The sequence below is a fragment of the Thamnophis elegans genome, chromosome 6 (assembly GCF_009769535.1).
Source record: "Thamnophis elegans isolate rThaEle1 chromosome 6, rThaEle1.pri, whole genome shotgun sequence".
Taxonomy (NCBI): Eukaryota; Metazoa; Chordata; class Lepidosauria; order Squamata; family Colubridae; genus Thamnophis; species Thamnophis elegans.
The window spans coordinates 11,573,831-11,598,347 of NC_045546.1; the positions used below are offsets into that span (position 1 = coordinate 11,573,831).

A 24,517-nucleotide genomic window follows, 5' to 3' on the forward strand; every position below is an offset into this window, starting at 1 on the left:
ACACTTCTGCACACGTGCAGAAGCGTTGGGTGCGCCCAAACCGGTAGTAAAAATATTTACAACCCACCACTGCCAACAGTATGATTACTTCTCAAACAAATGACACTACATAGATAGAATATAGAATCATAGCACTGGAAGGGACCTCAAAAGTCTTCCAGTCCTACATATATATTTTCACCTTTTCTCCAATTAAGAAGGTCAATTTAAATTTCAGCAAGCTCTGATAATCTTAACCAAACATTCTCCATTGCAGGCGCTGCCATATCTTTCCATTTTTGGGTATGCAATAATTTCACTGCCGTTATCCTATATCCATGATGGTGAACCTATGCCATGCATGCCCAAACTGGCACATGAAGCCATGGCACCTGGCATGCGCAGCCTTGCCTGTTTGTCTTCCGGGTTCCTGGCATGCATGTGTGCACAATGATCAGCTGCCCTTCGCGAGTGTGGCAGTGCTGAAAACCTGTGTGCGCATAGGCCCCGGCTAGCTGATTGTTGGGGTGTGCATGCATGCAAGAACTCAGAAGTTCGGCTTTTCTGGAGCGTGATACCTTTGTGTGCACAGCAGTTGCCAAAAACCAGCTTGCTCATGCGTGCCAGCCAGCTGATCAGCAGGCGTACATATGTGCTAGAACCCAGATGACTTTTCCGGAGTGCGGCCCTGATGAGCATGTGCGTGGGACGTTTCCGTGGGACTTTTTCACTATCGTGTGTGTGTGTGTGTGAGAGAGAGAGAGAGATATCTAAAGACAAACTTCAGGGTTTAGAATTGTTTCGTTCCAAATGCTTCACTTTTGCCCAGATTCTAGTCAGTTGTTCTGGGAAGCCAGGAAAAAAAAATAACTTGGCAGATTCAAATATATTTGGCTGAGACGCAGAGCGCTATCCTCCCTCCTGCCCTAAAAGTCATGGATATCTCAGCACTCAGGAATTCCAGCAGCTTGCTTGTGATTAAGCAAGCATAAATGCACTCCAGGGGAAATTCACTGTAGTTGAGCATTTCTTTCCGTGCCCTCAGCACTGTCAGTTTTAGCCAGAACATGAAAGCTGCAGGTGCTTCAAAAGGAGCAAGCTTGTGTCTCGTTTTGGGGACCATCTGTAATTTTAAGAGCTTTAAAGAAAATAGAGGGATGCGGTGGCTCAGTGGCTAAGACGCTGAGCTTGTCGATCAGAAAGGTCGGCGGTTCGAATCCCTAGCACCGTGTAATGGAGTGAGCTCCCGTTACTTGTCCCAGCTTTTGCAAACCTAGCATTTCGAAAGCACGTAAAAATGCAAGTAGAAAAATAGGGACCACCTTTGGTGGTAAGGTAACAGTGTTCCTTGTGCCTGTGGCATTTAGTCATGCCGGCCACATGACCACGGAGATGTCTTGGGACAGCGCTGGCTTCCAGGTTTATGGCGCACAGGTGCAAGTGACGATCATCTGTCCTTCACGTGCACAGCAGTGTCGAAAACCAGTGTGCGCATGCATGCCGGCCAGCTGATTGTCGGTTGCAAAGGCACGCCAGAACCCAGAAGTTTGGTTTTTCCGGAGCGCAATCTCTTCGTGCACACGGCAGTGCCAAAAACCAGCCTGTGCATGCGTGCAGGCCAGCTGATCGTTCGGCACTCATCTGCGATAGAACCCAGAAGTTCGGCTTTTCTGGAGTGCAACCCCAACGAACGAGCGCATGTACACATGATGTTTCCTTTCGCCATCACCTTTGCCTGTAATTTCCATGAATAATGCATTTGACTACACTTCTTATCTACTCTTTGGGTTTCAAGCTGAAAACATACCATTTTATGGATTAGGCGATGAATGTCCCAGTGGCTGTCTCCACAGATGAAAAGTCTCAGAAAACATTTTGACACAAGGACACACACACACACACACACACACACACACACACACACACACACGTGGAAAGTCCCTACAGTGTTCCAGCATTTCTGCTGGAGCAGCAACTGATCTCCTTTTAACTCCACTAAGCTGAAAAGTCTCAGAAAACATTTTGACACAAGGATACACACACACACACACACACACACACACACACACACACACACACACACACACACACGTGGAAAGTCCCTACAGTGTTCCAGCATTTCTGCTGGAGCAGCAACTGATCTCCTTTTAACTCCACTAAGCTGAAAAGTCTCAGAAAACATTTTGACACAAGGATACACACACACACACACACACACACACACACACACACACACACACAAATGTGGAAAGTCCCTACAGTGTTCCAGCATTTCTGCTGGAGCAGCAACTGATCTCCTTTTAACTCCACTAAGAATAGGCATTGGCACTTCCCATGTATCGAGAATGATGAATATTCACAGCTGACAAAGTTCATATGTCACTGGGAGGATTGAAATTCCAGATGTTGGGAAACCAAAAGTTACTTCAAGTTGCTCTCCAGCAATGCAATATCCAATAGCTGCCATCTTTACATTTATTTATTTTGCAATAGTCGACCTCCCTAAAGCTGCCTTGAACCTTCTAATGAGCTCCAATTAGATGACCCTATTTTTTTCCCTACCTTACTGTCTCATGTTTTTGGAGTTGTTTTTGTTTGTTTGTTTGTTTGTTTGTGACTAAAGACATTCTGATTTTTATTTAGCCTCTTATTCCTCAGAGGATGTAGTTGACTCTATTAGTCAATCTCTTCTGGGAATTATGTCTATGGAGATTCTCAGTCATCCAGGTCTTGGTTGTCCCAAACGTGCTTTTTCAAGAAGCAACTTAGCTTTCTGGTTTTTCTTTTTGAAGATGTTTTGTTTCTCATCCATTTTGGGAATTAGTTTATCAGTTTTATACCCCATAGAGCAGGGGGTGTCAAACTCACAGGTTGGATTCATCACGTGCTGGCTCTGCCCCTGCCTGGTTTAGCAAAGGGGGGGGGGGAGTCCCTATATGTCACGCGACACTGCCATGACTACATGGGTTTGACACTCCTGCCATAGAGAGTTTTTTATTGTTTAGCATATTTAACAACAACAACAACAACAACAGAGTTGGAAGGGATCTTGGAGGTCTTCCAGACTAACCCTCTGCTTAGGCAGGAAACCCTATACCATTTCAGACAAATTGTTATCCAACATATTCTTAAAAACTTCCAATGTTGGAGCATTCAGAACTTCTAGAGGCAAGTTGTTCCACTGATTCTAACTGTCAAGAAATTTCTCCTCAGTTCTAAGTTGCTTCTCTCCTTGATTAGTTTCCACCCATCACTTCTTGTCCTACCCTTGGGTGTTTTGGAGAATAGTTTGACTCCCTCTTCTTTGTGGCAACCCCTGAGATATTGGAAGACTGCTGTCATGACTCCCCTAGTCCTTCTTTTCATTAAACTAGACATACCCAGTTCCTGCAGCCGTTCTTCATATATTTTAGCCTCCAGTCCCCTAATCCTCTTTGTTGCTCTTCTCTGCACTCTTTCTAGAGTCTCCACATCCTTTTTATATCGTGGTGACCAAAAGTGGATGCAGTATTCTAAGAGTGGCCTTACCAAGGCCTTACAAAGTGGCATTGACACTTCACGAGATCTTGATTCTGTCCTTCTGTTGATGCAGCTATTTCTATGATAGATGTATACATGTCTTGCAAATTGGCATTGGCTTAGACGTCAGTAGAGCTGATCAAACATGATAAGAGAAAGTCATGGAAGGAGTATAGCTTGATGTTACGGATGGTACGATGTGGTTCTCCAGATGTTTCTCAACACTTCTCCTATTAAGTGTTAGGAGCTCCTAAGAATTGCAATTCAGTGACAACAGGAAGCTTGTATGTTGGACACAGTTTGACTGAGGTCATGCAACATCTTAAACAGGATTAACAAAGCACAGTGGCTGTGTGTCACATAACACATTCTGGCCAAAGAAGTCAACAAAGGTTTGACTCTAGTGGAGTGGCTCACACAACATGCTGGGCGGTCCTCCTGGACTCACGATTCCTGCCCGGTGAGCAAGTGATTCTCGTGGCTAAGAGTGTCTTTGCCAAGTTTCATCTTGTGCACCAGGATAAGCTGGCTCTGCTTACAGTCATTCATGCCCTAGTCACCTTTTGATTGGACTGTTGCAAGGCACTCTACATTGGGCTGCCCTTGAAGAGTATCCAGACATGTCTGATGGTACAGAATGCAATGGCCTGAGCATTAGGAGTTGTCAAAGACTCCACATGTCTTCTTTGGTTTTTGGGGCCTGGTATAAATACTCAAGATGTCCCGCCCCTTTATATTTTCATTTTAGTCCTTAAGAGGCAGCACAGCTTGGAAAATTTGGAAGGGAGGAAGAGAGTTAAAACAGCTGCTCCCTCGTGATTCCCAGAGTATAGCAGTAGACTTATATACCGCTTCATAGGCCTTTCAGGCCTCTCTAAGCGGTTTACAGAGAGTCAGCATATTGCCCCCAACAATCTGGGTCCTCATTTTACCCACCTCGGAAGGATGGAAGGCTGAGTCAACCCTGAGCCGGTGAGATTTGAACCGCTGACCTGCTGATCTAGCAGTAGCCTGCAGTGCTGCATTTAACCACTGCGCCACCTTGGCTCTATAGTATATCTATAGTGATGCAAATAGTTGGTTTAATTTGGCAAGATTCTGTCTGTAGGTGCGAAACAATAAAGGAAATTGCTCAGAAGTAACTCCACATGTTTTTCTTGGCTCTTGGGGCCTGGCATAAATGTGTAATGTGTCCTGCTCATTTATATTTTCATTTTAGTGCTCATTTTCATGACATCTTTGAAATTACTCTGTCATCAAATTTCCTGATTTCTGATTCAATCTCTGAGCAAGATCTTTAGCATTTATTCTTCCTTTGCATGATGGGTGACTAGAAGCTGGTCATATCTGTAGGTTCCACATGTCATGTTGTATCACAGAGGATGTTAGTGTGATATACTAATTGTGATAGGTTCCGTACATCATGTTGTATCATAGAGAATATTAATATGAGTTACTGATTGTGATATATATCCCATATTTCTAAGAGGCTTCTGGTTGATGTTTGGTTGACCATTATCGGATCATAATTCTGCTCCAGTTGGTTCTGATTGGTCCACATCTGTGGACTCTCTGAAAATGCAAATTTCTATACGTGAGAAGAGCCAAAACTGGCAATAATGAATTGTCAGTCATAGCTGGTGTCAGAGTTCCAAGTAACATCCCTAACGAAAGAAGACTCTGAGGCTTGAAGTTCCTCAAAATTCCATTTTATTAGAAATGTCATATTGGCACATCTGGGAAAACCTGAATCTGAAAGTTTCCAGGTTTTCCCCACTGAAGTGAAAGTTCAAGTCCCTGCACCCACATGTCCGTCACATGGCCCAATCAGGCAATGTCCAAAACTGGAGATGCCTCCCAGTCACGCCACTCCATCTGCAAGGCAAAGTGTCCTTGACTCTCTGAGAAAGCAATGTTATTTTGACTATATATCTCCCATACTCCATAAAACCTCCCGGTTTTCCATACATTAAATGTGGCAGGTCTGAAGGCCCAATGCAAAACATGACTTCCAGGCGTGATAGCTGGTTTTGGTAGATGGGCAGAAACTCCCTCTACCCCTTGTATTAAACTATACAGGAAGTTCTCAACTTACTTATACTTTTGATGGGCCCCCCAAAAAAGCAACTGTGACTTGACTTCAAAGTTCCAACATCTGGCCTCCTGCCCTGAGGTCACATGACCACATTTCAGGCACTCGGCAATTCCGTTTCATTTTTTTCAGTGGTTTGCAGCATCCTACAGTCATGTGACCACAATTTACAACTTTTTTTTGAAATTTGCATTTACTGGCCCACAATGAACAATGGGCTCTCCTAACAACCACTGTCAAAAAATCACATGGTGATATGTTTTACGACTGTCACAATTACAATTGAAATTGAGAGACCGCCTGCTGCCAATTACCTCCACTAGACCGATTAGATCCCACAGATTAGGCCTCCTCCGAATTCCATCCGCCGGCCAATGCCGACTGGCGACTACTCGGAGGAGAGCCTTCTCTGTGGCTGCTCCGACCCTCTGGAACGAACTCCCCGTGGAGATTCGAACCCTCACCACCCTCCAGGCCTTCCGCAAAGCCCTTAAAACCTGGCTGTTCCGACAGGCCTGGGGCTAAAGAACTGTTGCCCCCGTCTCGAATGGTATGACTGTTGTATGTTTTAAATTATGTATTGTTTTGTGTCGTTTTTAAATTTTGTTTGGTATCCCCCTTCCCTGGTTTGAGTTGTGAGCCGCCCTGAGTCCCCCTTGGGGAAAAGGGCGGCATATAAATAAAATAAACATTCAAACATTCAACATTCAAATTACAGCTCAATTATGGCTGTACGTCTAAGGACTATATCTGCTGTGGTTTGCTTATATTTGCTTGGTGTAATGCAACTTATAACAGTTTGTTTAGTGACCGTTCAAAGTTTACAGCGGCACTGAAAAAAAGTGATTCATTGAAGTTTCTTAAGACCTTTGCAGTACCCCCATCATCATGTGCTCCAAATTCAGATGCTCAGCAGTGGGTTTATACTTATGACGATGGCAGCATCCCAGGGTCATGTGATCTCCTTTTTCTGCGACCTTCTGACAAGCAGAGTCAATGGGGAAGCCAGACTCACTTAATAACCAGGTTGCCAACTTAACCACTGCAGTGATTTGCTTAACAATCAGGAAAAGTTCTAAAATGGAGCGAAACTCACTTAACAAACGTCTCACTGAACAACATAAATTTTGGGTTTAGTTGTGGTCGTACATTGAGTTATATGTGAACAAGGTGACCAACTACCATATTTTTTGGACTATAAGACGCACCGGAGTGTAAGACGCACCAAATTTTTAAGACGTAAATTTTTTTAAAAAGTTTTTGCCCTCCCCCCAGCCCCCAGGTGTTTGCAAAAAAATGGTGTGTGCAGAGGGTTTGGGAGGCCCTTAGAGTGCTCCTGAGGGCTGGGGAGGGCAAAACAACCCTGTTTTTGTGAAAAATGGGCCCATTTTCACTCATTTTTGCCCTCCTCAGCCACCAGGAGCACTCTGCAGCCACCCCCCACATCCCATTTGCATAGGGACGGGGTTTCAGGAAGCCAAAAATGCTGTATTCAGTGTATAAGATGCATCCAGATTTTCACCCTCTTTTTGGGGGGGAAAAGGTGTGTCTTATACTCCGAAAAATACGGTATATATACTATGTGAGGACATCGCTGTCTTGGTGGCAGCCTCCTTTTAACTTTTCTTTATTCTGTGTTGATTATGACAAGTGATGTCATTTAGCAAAAGGAACAGATGCCCGGAGGCAACATCAAAAGATCTGAGGTGAAAACAGTGTGCCATAATGCTTATGCGCACTGTTTAAGATAAACTCCCGCCTTTGGGTGTGGTGAGGACACCATCCCACTGGACACACAGAAGAAAGAGTCAGTAACCAGTTCAGTAAGATTGTATGACTCCACCTGTGTGGCTAACCTAAGAGCGTAGCCTGCCTCTTTCTAGGATGAAGTAACTGCACAAACACCTTAATGACCAAGGTAATTGCCTAGAATTAGCCATGACAGCATCTTCCTGCTTTAGGGACCAAGTCATCCCTCCCTTTGTGAAACTCCTATGGGACTGGTGCGTGAGGTAGAAAAGAATTAAAAAAAATAGTTCTGGAGAAGGAAAAATATTGATTAACTGATGATTCCCCTTCTTTCATTTTAGGACAGAGTAGAGTAGAGTAGAGTAGAGTAGAGTAGTGTATATATAGAATAGTAGTGTAGTATAGTATAGTGCAGTGTATAGTAGTGTATAGTATAGAATAGAATAGAATAGAATTCCTTATTGGCCAAGTGTGATTGGACACACAAGGAATTTGTCATGGATGCATATGTTCCCAGACTACATAAAGTAAAATAAAATAGAATACATTCATCAAGAATCATAAGACACGTTTCTTATGTCATAAGATATAAACGAGACTGGAAAAAATGGATTGACTATATACAAAATAAATACGGGACCAAGAAATTCCAGTTAGCCTATGCTTAAGATCAGAAATGATTTAAATTGTTTAAAGTTAGGTCAGCAAGAAGAAGCTAAGGTCAATGTAGAATGTCATTAATTTCTTTATTTCTTTTTTTCAACAGATTTTAGACTGTGTTTGTTAAAAATCCATACCGTGTACGGGTTCTGGGAAGTCGGGGGGGGGAGGAGGAGGGGGGTTGGGGGGGAGGGAGGGAGGGGTATGCATTAGGCTAGACAAGAATTTGGTGGTAAACTAGAATTATTTTGACATACAAAAAATTGTACTTTGATGTCTTACTGATTGAGGAATGATGAAATGTTTGTTTTAAAAGAAATAAAACTTTTGAATACAAAAAAAAAAAAGAATCATAAGACACAAATTATACTAAGAAACAAATAAAATAATATAGAATTTAAAGATACAAGCAACATGGTTATAGTCATAAGTGAGAAGAGATAGGTACTAGGAAGGATGAGAAGACTAATAGAAGAGGCCATCCAAATAGCAGTTCCGGGCCCTTCGGCACACTGGAGCTGACAAATACAGTCTTAGTAGGTAATATGTCAGTATAGTGGGAATTAGTTGTTTAGCTGAGTGATGGCATTTGGGTGGGGAACCTGTCCTTGTGTCTAGTCGTTCTTGTGTGCAGTGCCCTAGCACCCCTGGTGTGTAGTTGCTCTGGTGTGCAATGCTCTATAGCGTAGCTTAGTAGGTAATATGACAGCGTTGTGGGAATTAGCAGAGTGATGGCATTTGGGGGGGGGGAACTGTCTTTGTGTTTAGTTGTTCTGGTGTGCAGAGCCCTATAGCGTCGTTTTGAGGGTAGAAGTTGAAACAATTTATGTCCAATTTATGTCTAATTTATGTCTAATTATCCATTGAAGTCTGTGTCTTTCTTGTTTGGTTGCAGAGCCAAACCAGACATACTTTCCATAGTCAATGCAGTAATAAGCTGAAGAGGATAATCTGATCACTGTATTGATGAATTCTTGAGCCATCTTGGACATATTTGCTCAGAAGCCAGCCGTACTAAATTCATGGGGATTAATTCTTCAGCAAACCAGCGAACTGACTAACCCACCTATTTGTTGGTAGGCTTGCATTCCCCCCCTCCCCAATCTTCCTCCCTTTGCAATTCATGCAAGGTTAACTCAACAGAGAAGACTCAATCCAAATAGCAACTGGCATTGCATTTATTAAAGAAAAAAAAGGAAATCTGAAGGAAAAGAGGGAGCATGGGGTGGGGGTGGGGGGCATCAGAAACAGAGGAAGAGAGGAGGAAGAGCGGACACGACGCTGCAGCTTTAAATAGAACGACAGAGTTGGAAGGGAAGGGACCAATGACTGCACTTGACTCGTCACTTACTCTGCTGCCGCTGAGTTACAGGAAGAATGAGCGCCCTCTACTATGAGGCAAGAGAACTGCGTGCCTCACCTACGCAGGATTTTTTTTTACTTTTAAGCCTCTGCTTAACTCTGCTTGAGTGATCACGAAACACTAAAAAGTCAGACTAGATGAGGCATGCATGCAGTTCTCTTGCCTCATAGTAGAGGGCGCTTTTTAGAGGCTTTTTTAAACAGGTAAGCAGAGTCCTCCACCATGAGGCAGCAGCGAGCTCAGCCTCACCTCAGCTCTCGCCTTTTTCCTTTTACCTTTTTTTTCTTTTCATGAGGAGAGCGGTGAGGCTGTGCCTCACTTGCCTTACCTGACTGCACGCCACTGGCTGTACGTAACCCCGTTGCAGAAAGATAAAAAGAAAGGACACCTTCTTTTGAAACATCAGTTCAGATTTCAGATTTAGTTTATTTGTATGCCACCCTTCTCCGGGAGGGACTCAGGGCGGCGAACAACTCAAAGGGGGAAAAGGGAACATAGAACACAATACATGTGATTAAAATAAACAAGAATCATACAGCCATACAGGTCGAGAGGGGAGGGGAACTCATCAACCCCAGGGCTGCCGGCACAGCCAGGTTTTAACGGCTTTCCGGAAGGCCTGGAGAGAGGTGAGGGTCCGAATCTCCGTGGGGAGTTCGTTCCAAAGGGCCGGAGCTGCCACAGAGAAGGCCCTCCCCCGGGTCGTAGCCAGATGGCATTGGCTGGTAGACGGAACCCGGAGGAGGCCGACCCTTTGTGATCTAACGGGTCTTTGGGAGGTAATTGGCAGCAGGTGGTCTCTCAAGTACCCAGGTCCAATACCATGAAGGGCTTTATAAGTTATGACTAGCACTTTGAAGCGTATCCGGAGACCGATCGGTAGCCAGTGTAGCTCGCGGAGGATAGGTGTAATGTGGGTGTACCGAGGTGCACCCACAATCGCTCACGCGGCTGCATTCAGTTGAGCTGAATGCAGCTACAAAAGTAATTCACACGACTCTAAAATTATATCTGCATATTATTAGGTAGCAACCCAGATGCAATCTTGGAAGGCTGGAGCCTTACATGTGCAAGATTGCACTGGTGTTTTTCTTACTCCAGACTTCTCCCTAAAAGAGCAGGACAGCCTCTGCGCATTTGGCATCTCGTATATTTAATTCTTGGACTGCTGCCTAGAATGACAGCACAACTTTTGTAGCTCATTTCTATCCCTCTCCCCCCTCCCTTCTCTTTCCTTTCTCCACCCTGCTGAGTTTTTGGAAGAAAAGAACCCCTGGGTCCATGCCATGTTGACGAGGTCTCTTTTAACCCTCTGCAGTCTCAGACAAAAAAGTCACTGTTGACTATGATCAATCCACGGCCAATTTGATTATAGTGTGACGGTTGTCTTGGCGATACAAAATAGCTCATGTGATACGTGAATCAGTCTTTGGAATTACATTTGCAACTGATCTTCTAAACTTTCTTTGTTTCTCACGGGTAATAATATATAATATTCCTCCCTCCCTTGGCTGTTTACTGCAATTTAAATTGCAGGCTTCGATTTTGTGGTTTTGATCTTTACATTAAATGGAAGTTCTCTGGTACATAAGCAGATCTGCCTGTATGGATGCAGCCAACATTAGTAAACAAGTCACCTAGACCTAATCCACTTATCAAAACACAAAAATCTGCAAACACAAATAGAGTTAAATTAAAATTTTCCCAGCAAAACTGTATGTTCACAAGAATACATGCACACACACACACACACATCCGCACACCTCAACAAATAGACAGTTCCACAACACAATCAACCCCCCCTATAAAAGTTTGCCACTGTACCCCATTTCTCTGCAGCCTACCCCAAAAAACTGATGTTTTGCTTTTAGAAATACATATTTCTTATTTCCTCACAGATGTCTGGCTCTTATTTTTATTTATTCTTGTTCAGCCTCGGCTTGAGTTGGGATCCCAACTCGAAAAATATGCAAGAGTTTCCTTATCTCCAGATTTGTTAGATTACAACTTCCATAATTCCCAGTGATTTGGGTCTTTGAATGGTGGGAAAATGGAGACCTTTGGGTCCTCCATGGAAAATGGTGTTCAATCTCCTACCCAGAATAAAAAATAAGCCTGTTAGGTGCAAGAGAAGACACCCTGCATTCTGATGTGCCCATGATATCCGTAGAAAATGGTTCTATTTGATTCTGTTGCATATATGCATTGTTCTTAATATTTCTTCTGTGTTTTCTGAGTTTAATTTTTGGCAATGTCTCGTGCTTTGTTGTGGGAGGGACATAGTGAGAGGGGCACGGTGGCTCAGATGCTAAGATGCTGAGCTTGTCTATCAGAAAGGTCAGCAGTTCGGTGGTTCGAATCCCTAGTGCCACATAATGGTGAGCTCCCGTTACTTGTCCCAGCTTCTGCCAACCTAGCAGTTTGAAAGCACGTAAAAATGCACGTAGAAAAATAGGGACCACCTTTGGTGGGAAGGTAACAGCATCCTATGCACCTTCGGCGTTTAGTCATGCCGGCCACAGGACCATGGAGACGTCTTCGGACAGCGTTGTCTCTTCTGCTTTGAAACGGAGATGAGCACCGCCCCCTAGAGTCAGGAACACGACTAGCACGCATGCGCGAGGGGAATTGTACCTTTATCTGCTTTGTTTCGTAGGTACCCAGATGAGCTGTTTTTCTCCAAGTGCATTTTCTTGGCGTCAGGCTGCTTACGTGGATTCCTATTGCTGGGCTGCAGTTCAACAGAAGCAGCTGTCTCAGAGTGCATCAGGAGGCCACCTTCCCCTGTGGCTTCATAAGGTTTGAATAACCACATAATTCTCTGTTTCATTTCTCTCTTTTTGACTCTTCTCATTTTAAACCCAATTCTGAGAAGTCTAAGGATACAAACACACTTTATTCTGTGCTGGCTAGAGAATTCTGAGAGTTGAAGTCCACACATCTCGAAGTTATCAAGCTTGGGAAATAATGCTCTACCACGTATTTATTCCCCACGAAGGCATGTACTAGAATAGAATAGAATAGAATAGAATAGAATAGAATAGAATTCTTTATTGGCCAAGTGTGATTGGACATACAAGGAATTTGTCTTTGGTGCAGATGCTCTCAGTGTACAGAAACAGACAAGATTCATTCGTCACAAATCATAAGGTACAATACTTCTGTTCCATTGGTTGTGTGCTCTCACTGTCAGAAAATTTCTCCTTATTTCCAGGCTGAATCTCTCCTTGGTCAGTTTCCATCCATTATTCCTTGTCTGGCCTTCAGGGGCTTTGGAAAATAGCTTGACCCCCCCTCCTCTCTGTGGCAGCCCCTCAACTATTGGAAGACTGTTATCATGTCTCTCCTGGTCCTTCTCTTCACTAGACTAGCCATGCCCAGTTCCTGCAACCGTTCATCGCATGTTTTAGCCTCCCCTAATTATCTTTGTGGCTCTTCCCTGCACACTTTCTAGAGCCGGGATGGCGAACCTATGGCATGCGTGCCACAGGTGGCACACGGAGCCGTTTGTCAGGGCATGTGAGGCGTTGTCCTGTCAGCTGGCCAAGGCGCATGCGTGCACTAGCCAGCTGAGTTAAGCCTTTTTTAAAGCCATTTTTTGCCCTCCCCAGGCTCCAGAGGCTTTATAGGAGGCTGGGGAGGGCGAAAAGAGTCCCCCCCTGGAGGCCCTCCCGAGGCTGCAGCCTCCGGAGCCCAAAAACCTGGCCCTATGGGCAAACCGTAAGTTCATGAATAGACTTCCGGTTTGCTCGTAGGGTCGGTTTAAGCCCTCTGGAGGCTTCAGGGACCTTCAGGAGCTTTCCTGAAGCCTCCGGAGGGCTTAAACCGGTTGTACAAGCAAACCACTTCCGGTTTGCTCGTAGGGTCCTTTTTAGTCTTCCGGAGGCTTCAGGGAAGCCGCCTGAAAGTCCCTGAAGCCTCCGGAGGGCTTAAACCGACCCTACGAGCAAACCGGAAGTGACTTCCAGTTTGCTCTTAGGGTCGTTTTTAGTCCTCCAGAGGCTTCAAGGAAGCCTCTTGAAGGTCCCTGAAGCCTCCGGGGGGCACAGGGAGGCTTTTTTCACCCTGCCCAGGCTCCTATAAAGCCTCTGGAGCCTGGGGAGGGTGAAAAAAGCATGCAAAAAATGGGGGAGGAGTGCCTCTCATGCCTGCATGCATAATGGAGGGGGTTGCGCGTTGCATTATGGGTGCGGAACACCTGCGCACAATCCTCCTGCGCTCTCCCCCCCCCTTATGGCACGTGAGCCAAAAAAGGTTCACCATCGCTGTTCTAGAGTGTCATTGTCTGTTTTGTATCGTGGTGACCAGAACAGCATGCAGCATTCCAAGCAGAGCATCACTAGTGCACTTTAAAAATGATAAGCTGTCCTATGGAATTATACCCAGAAAGTTGGCTATTGACCACTGCAGCTCTCAAAAGTAGCACTGTTATGTGGTTGCAACAAGGAGCACCATGCTTATTCAGCCATCTGTATTCTAGACGGTTTTCATTTCTGAACACCCTTCAAAGGTAGCCCCATGTAGAATGCATTGTAGCAGTCCAACCTACCATGGTTCCCCCAAAATAAGACAGGGTCTTATTTTCTTTTGACCCCCGAAATATGAGCTTGGCCTTATATTCGGGGAGGTCTTATTATTTTTGAGGTGCAGGGGCAGAAAGTGTGATCACCGCATGGCTGCTGCCCTGACCCAACAAAAGCGCGAACGTCATAAGCGCGCCGACAACAGCGCGCCAACAGAAGCGCGATTTAATTTAAGGTAAGGTTTAGGGTTAGGTTTAGGGTTAGGTTTAGGGTTAGGTTTAGGGTTCCGTTACAGCGCGCTTCTGTCGGCGCGCTTTTGTCGGCGCGCTTTAGGGCTAATTAGTCGCTCATTCGTCACGCGGTTTCACCGCGGTTTAGTCAGGCGCGCTTTTGTTGTGCGCACATTTGTGGTGGAACCGGCTGCTGCTGTGTTGCACTATTTTCGGGGAGGGCTTATTTTAGCACACGCGCTCAAAAGCCTGATTGGGCTTATTATCCTGGGAGATCTTATTTTCTGGGAAACAGGGTAGAGTAAGGCACAAATGACTGCAAACAAAGCTCCCCGATCCAGAAGATGTTTCAGCTCTTTAAATATAAATATTTAAAGCTACTTTCCTGAACCACATCCACTCAAGATTGCTGAGGGCCGCAAAACAATAATTCAGTGCAGACGAAAAGGAGAGAAAGAAGGGAGTGCTATTTAACACCAGCTTTTGTTCCTGATGCAGGGCAAGATAAAGAAATAACCAAATGTCAACTCAATATTAATGCTTACCTAGAAGGATGTCTACCAAGCACGTTTTCCTGATCTAGCAATTCTAGAGGAATTAGACTGCAACTCCTATAATTCAATGTCTTTCTAGGATAATTATATACACAAGATGCCAAGTTGCATAAGTTGACAAGATTCCAATTTCCTAACAGATAATATACTTTTTAATACATGCTAACTATAAGCTTCGCCTCTAAAAACTAACCACATTATATGCAGAGGTAGTATTCAGCCAGTTCGGACAGGACCAGTTCACCTGAACTGGTAGCGCTGAACTGATCTGCCCACCCGCCCCTGCTCTGAAATGTCCTATGTAGCCTTCTTTTTGACACCGCGCACATGCATGCAGGCCGCCCACGTGAGCAAAGCACATACACGGAGGAGTTCACACATGCGCGGAAGGCGCATGCGCGATATGAGTGTGCACACATGAGTGGCACAACAAAACCGCGCTCGACTAAAGCGCGCCCGATTAAACCGCGTCGCTGACGTCATCAATAGGGCGACAACAGCGAACGTGGAGAAAGAAGGGCGCTTTAAATAGCGCTTTGAAAACAAGCCGATTCAAGTTAAGGTAAGGGTTAGCTTTAGGGTTAGGTTTAGGGTTAGGTTAAGGGTTAGGGTTAGGGTTAGGGTTAGGTTAAGGGTTAGGATTAGGTTTAGGGTTAGGTTAAGGGTTAGGTTTAGGATTAGGGTTAGGATTAAGTTTAGGGGGGTTAGGTTTAGGGGTTAATTTTAGGTTTAGCATTTACAGTGTGCTTCTGTCTCCGCGCTGTTGTCGCTCTGTGATGACGTCAGCTACGCGGTTTCGTCGAGCGTGCTTTAGTCGAACGCGGTTTTGTGGTGGAACCGCACACATGCACTCACAGTTGTGAACCAGTGGTAAACCCAAGTAAATTCCACTGCTGATTATATTCATTTGATACTTCATAGTATAGTGAGGACTATGTGTATCCTTTACTTATGACTGATCACTTAACAACCATTCAAAGTTAGGATGGATTCCCCCAAAATGTACTTAGGACCCAGTTCTGAAGTTCCAATGGCCCTTCCTGCCCTGCAGTCACATGACTGCATTTCAGCCACTCATAAATTGACCCGAGTTTATGGCTGTTTGCCACATCCTGCAGTCCCATAATCATTTTCTTCTGGATTTTGGCAAAAACACCTTTTTTTTAAAAGTAAAAATCTAAGATAATTTTCTATTTAAGATTAATAATTAATACATTAATAATTTAGGAGCTGCAGTTTATTCAGCATGAAATGAAGCTTAGTTATGTAGCATGGGGACATAGTGGCTCAGTGGCTAAGATGCTGAGCTTGTCGATCAGAAAGGTCGGCAGTTCGGCGATTTGAAACCCTAGCACTGCGTAATGGAGTGAGCTCCTGTTTCTTCTCCCAGCTTCTGCCAACCTAGCAGTTCAAAAGCATGCAAAAATGCAAGTAGAAAAATTGGGACCACCTTTGGTGGGAAGGTAACAGTGTTCTGTCAGTCTTTGGTGTTTAGTCATGCCGGCCACATGACCACGGAGACGTCTTTGGACAGCGCTGGCTCTTCAGCTTTGAAACGGAGATGGGCACCGCCCCCTAGAGTCGGGAACGACTAGCACCTATGTACAAGGGGGACCTTTACCTTTACCTATGTAGCATGAAGCTGTATATTGGGGCTGTCACTGAGTCAACAGCTGGTCAGAGGAGGAGCCACCATAGGACAGAGATGACAGTTGCTCTTCAAAAACTGTGATTTAAATCAAGTTGATTTAAATCAAGCCTTTTTACTAGTGACTTAAATCATGATTTAAATTACATCGATTTAAATCAAATCCTCCCTGGTACATTCTCACCTGTAAGATGCCTGAACATTTGGAGTTTCTTCTCTCATCTGCTGGTGAATGACTGCAAATAAAATGACTTGATTTGCGCCAGCCTGAATTTGAGCCTTGGTTGAAGATTCTTTCTGTCCTGATTTCCTCCTTCAGTTTTTCCCGTACATCCTTCTGCTCCTCGCCATCTTGCTGTACCTGCCGTGGCTCTTTTGGCGCTTCACCGCAGCCCCCCACCTTTCTTCAGATCTGAAATTTATCTTGGAAGAACTTGACAAGGCTTATAACCGAGCCATCAAAGCGGCCAACAGTTGCCGGAACTGCGATGCCAGAGACGCAGCCAGCTCCCCGCCTGCCATCGAAAATATTGCACAGAGGTAAGTAACATCTCTATCTGCTGTTCCCATTTCCCCTTTTCTTCCCATTTCCCTTCACCCATCGTGTTCTCCTCTGCTGGAGGTCAGGTTTATCATCACACAGACTGCTTAGACTTGTGCTTCAAGGAGGGTGGAGGAGCTGAGCAGGTCTTGCAATAGCCTGACAAGGGAAGTACGATTTTTTTGGAAGAAACGCATAAAAGTGGCGTCATCTAGAACGGGTCTCCAACCTTGGCAACTTTAAGACCTGTGGACTTCAACTCCCAGAATTCCTGAGCGGTGGCTCAGTGGCTAAGACACTTAGCTTGTCAATCAGAAAGGTCAGCGGTTCGAATCCCTAGCTCCACATAATGGAGTGAGCTCCTGTTACTTAGCCAAGCTTCTGCCAACCTAGCAGTTCGAAAGCATGTAAAAATGCAAGTAGAAAAATAGGCACCACCTTTGGTGGGAAGGTAACAGCTCTCCGTGCACCTTTGGCGTTTAGTCATGCCGGCCACATGACCACAGAGACATCTTCAGACAGCGCTGGCTCTTTGGCTTTGAAACAGGGATGAGCACTGCCCCCTAGAGTCAGGAATGACTAGCACATATGTGCAAAGGAATGTTTACCTAGAGTCGTTTTGAGAGTTGACACGTCTTACTTTAGATATGAAATAGAAAGCTTAGAACAGTGATGCTCAACCTTGGCAAGTTTTTAGGTGGGTGGACCTCAACATGGCTGAAGTCCATCCATCTTAAGCTGGCCAAGGAATGAGAAGAGTTGCTGCCTCAGTGTGACTCCTGTGCATTTACTTCATTTAATTCCCTAATGGCCCATGGCTGTTCATTGTGCATTTGATAAATATTCATGTTCAATCTTCCCTTTCAAAACACCCCTTCCCTATTCATTTGGAGGATGTCCACAGGTGAGAATAAGAAGGAGTGATTAATGTTCTGTCACCTAATCAAATTAAATCCAAGGCAGCTGACGGCAGAATAACTATTTATGAGTAGGCCTTATCATAAGCGCCTTCTTATAAAAGTGTAAGGCATCATAAATGGCTTGGAATTTCTGATGGCATGAAATTGTGGCGGGTGTGCCGTGGCAGATTCACAGAAATTAAACATATTTGTTTCAGTTAAACTGATGTTGCTGTGTCTTTTGATTTGAAACCAGTCCTGTACTATACGGGTAGTCCTCGACTTACAACCACAATTGTGGCGACCACAAAGTGAATCTGGCTCCCCCCACTGACTTTGCCAGAAGGCCGCATAAAGTGACCTTGGGGCACTGCAGCCGTCATAAATACATGCCAGTTGCCAAGCGCCTGAATTTTAATCATGTGACTATGCGGATGGTACAATAATCGGAGATGTGAAAAATGGTTGTGTCACTTTTATCAGTGCTGATGTACTGTATTTTTTGGAGTATAAGACTCACCTTTTTTCCTCAAAAAAGAGGCTGAAAATCTGGGTGTGTCTTATACACTGAATACAGCATTTTTTGCCTCCTGAAACCCTGCCCCCTTCACCAAAATGGCCATGCAGAGCCTTTAGGAGGCTTTCAGAGAGCTCCAAGGGGCTGGGGAGGGCAGAAATGAGCAAAAGACAGGCTGTTTTTTGCTCAATTTTACCCCCCCCCCAGCCCCTAGGAGCACTCTATAAGCTTCCTAAAGGCTATCCATGCCCTTTTTTGGGCAAAAAACAGGCCTGTTATTTTGCTCATTTTTGCCCCCCTCCCCCCCGAGCACTCTGCAAGCCTCCTAAGGGCTATTCATGCCCTTTAAAAAAAAAAAAAAAACAGGCCCGTTTGCGCGAAAAACGGGTCATTTTGGGGAGGTTTGCAGAGTGCAAAAACTTTTTTTTTTAATTTGCCTCTTCAAAACCTTGGTGCGTCTTATACTCCAAAAAATACGCTAATTTTGAACAGTCACTAAATGAATAGTTGTAAGTTGATGACTACCTATACCATGGATCCTCAAATTCTGGCCCATGGGCCGGCCAATGCAAAGTGTCTGGCTGCAGAGTGGCAGGATTCAGCCCCGCCCCTCGCCCCGCCCCTCACCATCAGCCTTATCTTCCAGCGAGCATCCACTCCGGCAGCACCTCTGCTTAGTTATTTCACCGGTTGAGCTGCACTTCTGATCACACACCTGCTGCCGAAGGTAAGGCCGAAGGGTGCTGGGGAGGACCAGCTGACTGAGGGAGGATCTCGCCAGTGCAGCCACGTGATCCAGGGCCGGTGGGTGAGTAGGGAAGGGGCTGATGCTGGCTTGAAAAGCAGCTGCCAGCTTATAAAGTAGTGCTTTAAAAGTTTTAAAAAACACTTTAAAAACAGCCTTTCTGGATGTTTTTCACGGCCATTTGATTCAGGGCCAATGGGTGAGTAGGGACAAAGGCAAAATGGACTGCTAAATTGGCCACGCCCACCCAGTCACATGACCACCTGGCCACGCCCAACCAGCTGGTCCACCCCCCCCCCAAGGGACCGTGAATCAGCCCGCTGTTTAAAAAGTTTGAGTACCCCTGACCTCTACAATAGTTCTCAAGCTTGATGAGTATAGAAGCATTCTTCTGAGCCTTTTCTTTTGCATTGCCAATAGTCCTCAAAGTTACGACCTATCTGAAACAGGGGAGTTATGGCCCAATTTTGAAGTTCTAGGAGTTGGGCCCACTCTCAATCACATGGTTACTTTTGGGACACTCAGCCAAATGGTAACATGTACAGCTGTTTGTTGCATTCCACCGTCACAGGATCTCTATTTATCGAACGTAGAATAATAAGAGTTGGAAGCGACCTCCGAGGTCTTCTAGTCCAACCCCCTGCTCAATCAGGAGACCTATATAATTTCAGACAAATGGTTGTCCAGTCTCTTTTTGAAAGCCTTCAGTCATGGAGGACCCACATTCCATTGGTTAATCGCTCTCACCCTTAGATCTTAAATTTCTGCTTCGTTCTGGATTATTATTATTATTTTATTATTTATTTGTCTTGTATGCCGCCCACTCCCGGAGGACTCCGGGCGGCTTACAAAAGACAAGGGAAAGAGGGGAACAAGACAAAGACAACATATTATGGATTGCTTCTCTCTTTGGTTAGTTTTCAACCATTGCTTCTTGTGCCTTCAGATGCTTTGGAAAATAGTTTCACACACATACACACACATATTTGTAGGAGACCCTCAAATATTGGAGTTCTGCTATCATGTCTCCCCGGTCCTTCTTTTCATTAAACTAGACATATCCAGTTCCTGCAGCCATTCTTCATATGTTTTAGCTTCCAGTCCCCCAATCCTCTTTGTTGCTCTTCTCTACACTCTTTCCAGAGTCTCCACATCTTTTTTTGTATTGTGGTATGCAAAACCATGCCATAGTGGACAGTGGGTTCACTTAGCTGCCACATCGTTCATTTAAACAACTGCCGTATTCGTTTTATGACTACTGCAAAAAGGTGGTCCCATGACCAATCCATTTTATAACCATGGCAGCACCACAACCATAAGGGGCTGGCTCCATGACAGTCATATGTTGAGGCTTACCTGTATTGTTTTAATCAAATGATTTAAATGACTCTAGAAAGAGTGCAGAGAAGAGCAACAAAGAGGATTAGGGGACTGGAGACTAAAGCATATGAAGAACGGTTGCAGGAACTGGGTATGTCTAGTTTAATGAAAAGAAAGACTAGGGGAGACATGATAATAGTCTTCCAATATCTCAGGGGTTGCCACAAAGAAGAGGGAATCAAGCTATTCTCCAAAGCACCTGAGGGCAGAACAAGAAGCAATGGGTGGAAACTAATCAAGGAGAGAAGCAGTCAAGAACTAAGGAGAACTTTCCTGACAGAACAATTAATCAGTGGAACAACTTGCCTCCAGAAGTTCTGAATGCTCCAACACTGGAAATTTTTAAGAAGAGACTGGATAACCATTTGTCTGAAATGGTGTAGGGTTTCCCGCCTAAGCAGGGGGCTGGACTAGAAGACCTTCAATGTCCCTTCCAACTCTGTTATTCTATATTCTAAATTTTGGAGAATTGCTAATTATTCCCAACTTTAATTTATTTTGAAGTGTTGAAAAATACATTAAAACAGGAGGTAGAAGAAAACAGGTCCCTGGGAATGTTGAGGTATTGGATATGGAGTAATTTCTAAAGCAAGTGAAATCCTGATATAACATTCCTGGAAATTGGCCTTTTTCCCCTTGTGTTTTCCAGTTTATGGGAGATCTCCGACAGCCACTTTAAGTACCCCATTGTGGAACAATATCTGAAGACAAAGAAGGGCTCCAAGAACTTAATCATCAAATACATTATTTGCCGTTTGCTAACCTTGATCATCATCCTCTTTGCTTGCCTCTTCCTGGGTTATTATATCAGCCTGTCCTCCCTGACTGATGAGTTCATTTGCAACGTCAAAACCGGGATACTAAAAAACGATACGAACATCCCAGAGCGATTTCAGTGCAAAATGATTGCCGTCGGGGTCTTCCAGCTGCTGAGTTATATCAATTTCATCGTGTACGTGCTGATCACGCCGCTGGTGATCTACGCCTTCTTCGTCCCCCTCAGGCAGAGCTCGGATATCCTCCAGGTCTACGAGCTTCTGCCGACGTTTGATGTCCTCAAAGTCAAGGCGAAACACTACAACGACATGAGCCTCTACCTGCTCTTTCTGGAGGAAAACGTGAGCGAGCTGAAATCCTACAAGTGCCTCAAAGTTCTGGAGAGCCTCAAAGGCAGCGGGGAGAGGTTTGACGCCATGCAGCTCCTGAGGAACCTGGGCTCCATTAAAATGGACGCCATGGACGCCAAGCCAAACACCACCCACAAGGAGAATAGGAAGAAAGCGGAAGTGGAAATGTCCAATGATGCAGCAGAATTGAAAGGTAGCATTATCTCCCTCTGCTTTTATTTCCCCCTCCCCCCTTCGTTTAGGTAGGTCAGTGATGGGGTACCTGTGACCCATGGTGACATTTTAACTGTTGTTTAACTGTTTATTTCATTTGTATGCCGCCCTTTTCCCCCGAGGGGGACTCAGGGCGGCTCACAGCTCAAAACAAGGGAAGGGGGGATACAAACAATTTGACAAACAACACAAAACAATACATAATTTAAAAGCGCAACAATCATACCATTCGAGATAGGGGCACGGTTCTTTAGCCCCAGGCCTGTCGGAACAGCCAGGTTTTAAGGGCTTTGCGGAAGGCCTGGAGGGTGGTGAGGGTTCGAATCTCCACGGGGAGTTCGTTCCAGAGGGTCGGAGCAGCCACAGAGAAGGCTCTCCTCCGGGGTAGTCGCCAGTCGACACTGGCCGGCGGATGGAATTCGGAGGAGGCCTAGTCTGTGGGATCTAATCGGTCTGGTGGAGGTAATTTTGGTGACACGCTAGCAATTACCAACACCTGACCCCCAGGGCTGCTGTTCAGGGTGGCCTAGATTGGGGAGAGGAGTTAGAAAAACAATAGTTTCTCTTTTGTTTGGGGCCTAGGGAGGAGGGGATGAGATGCCAGCAGAGTCTAGTTAGGCATTTTCCAAATTTTTGCATGCCAAGACCAAAAGGTTTGCTGTTGCTGAGGTAGGTTGTACAATTAATCAGTGGAACAGCTTGCCTCCAGAAGTTGTGAATGCTCCAATACTGGAAGTTTTTAAGAAGATGTTGGATAACCATTTGTCTGAAGTGGTGTAGGATTTCTTGCCTAAGCAGGGGGTTGGACTAGAAGACCTCCAAGATCCCTTCCAACTCTGTTATTCTATACTATTCTAGTCATGCTTATAGAGCTCTGAAATAAAATAAAAGCAGATTATTCTATGAAAATGCTTTAATTTAAAGGACTATAACAAGTTTCTTCCTGGCCTTTCCACAGATCTGTCGGAGCCAAAATTGCCTGATGATACTGAAGGAACAAGTAAAGACGGCAAGATTCGCCAGAGACTTCTAGATTCTTCTTGCTGATGGGTTCAGCCTGTGGTTGATAGGTGCTGAAAGCCATTTTGAGCAGCTGAGGCCTCAAGCCATCTCTATTACACCACATGATTGCCTTCCCACTGAGTTTACAAGGACCCGGGACAGAAAGGCGAATAATTGTTTGAAAATAATTGAGCTGTCTGTGTTTACATGTCTACAGTTTACATGAATATTATGCCTAGAGATACACTGACGAGGGGAACTACGTCAATTCTCATTAAGAAAGGCTGAAGTACTGAACTTGAGAGAAAAGAAGTAAAATAAAAATATTTCAGATTGGTTTCATAGATGTGTAGACATCAGTTCCACATTATTCAGTATCTTCAGCCATAATGAAGTAACAAATGAACAAAAATCAACACAACAGTTGGCAACGTAATAGTGACACTACAAATACTCATCATGTAAGTAAGTCAAGTATTATATTCTTTAGTCTATACCACTTTGGATAAAACTATGGAAGCAAACAAGTAGTTCTGTGGATAAAGTGTTAATTATACCTTTCACTTGTGCCTGTCTTCCATGAGATTTTACAGTTCGGAGATGGAGAATTGGTGACTATCTACAGATAGATGGACACCTATTATCCCTCTCATTAATCCTATTGTTGCCACAGGCTGGACGTGGTGCTTTCAACAACCTTTGAGATTCCAGTGCTTCTATGCAACAAGGAATACAGTATATTCTGTTAATACCACCAGTTATAGAACTACCTTAAAAGTTAGTAGCTTCAGGATAGTGAAATGGAATACCAAAAAAAAAAATTGGAAACACTTCCTTGAATCTTATCTGTCTGGTTTTTCTACTTCATGGCTGTATGTGTACTGCTATATACACAAAAACCAAAATATTAAGCAACTAGTACTGGTAGGAGAATGTTTGAAACTTTTGAACCAAGACGTGTTGAGAGTGGCCTACACAAATAGAAAATTACAAGTTTTGGATACCTCGCCACTCTAAAAAAGACTTTAAACTCTTCTACAAGGTAGGTTGATTTTTACAAGTGAATCTAGAAAAAAAGGTTCTTTCAATTGCTTATGGAGACCAACTTATGCATCAGCAAAATATTGAATGAAATGTATCGAAGGTAGAAGTCTCCTTAACTCTTAATAAATTCACCAGTGCAGTTTTCTTCACAGGTTGGAAGTAGTTTACTAGTGTCCCTTCGGATGTTTTTCCAAGTCCTAGATCAAGTACACAGCTATGCGATTATTATTATTTTTTGTGCAAACTTACAGGAGCAACGAACCAGCTGCAACTCTGCTTAGCAATTTCAAGATCAGTTCTGTATTATCATATCTTGTAGCCATATAGGAGAGATGGTTCCAAATTTAAGATGGTCCCTTACACTCTTCTATAATAAAAGGAAGGCTCTGTTACTACATTTTCATCTATTCCAAGATGATTTAATGTTTTAAAGATAAATTAAGGACAAAACTTTTCAGATAAATAGTGTATAATGCAATTCCTCCTTTATTACAACCACTCTTATAAAGGAACTGCGACAGAGGTATTTTGGATAAGTTCTTCAACTAGGTTCTTTAGTGTTGAAAAAAGCTTTTAAAAAAACAGAGGATTGTCCATCCATCTCTGAAAAAGATACTTCAGTGTTGTTCTAACCCATGCTTCCTTAAACAGCAAGAAACAGAGTCTTGGTCCCGGCAAAACTTCTTTTATTTACACGACTGTGAATTCCTTTCATTCACTGTCACCAAGGCT

The 24,517-nt window shown here is 44.3% G+C and overlaps 1 protein-coding gene across 1 annotated transcript in view; it reads left to right on the top strand.

Moving 5' to 3' along the window:
* Nucleotides 1-24,216, top strand: part of PANX1 (pannexin 1) — a 34,829-nt gene extending 10,613 nt beyond the window's left edge. Inside the window, exons 2-5 of the mRNA XM_032219194.1 lie at nt 12,019-12,161; nt 16,637-16,857; nt 21,049-21,719; nt 22,698-24,216. Coding sequence (XP_032075085.1) covers nt 12,019-12,161; nt 16,637-16,857; nt 21,049-21,719; nt 22,698-22,786 — 1,124 coding nt within the window. The 3' untranslated portion in view covers nt 22,787-24,216. The remainder of the gene's footprint in view (nt 1-12,018; nt 12,162-16,636; nt 16,858-21,048; nt 21,720-22,697) is intronic.
* The last annotated feature ends 301 nt before the right edge of the window (nt 24,217-24,517 follow it).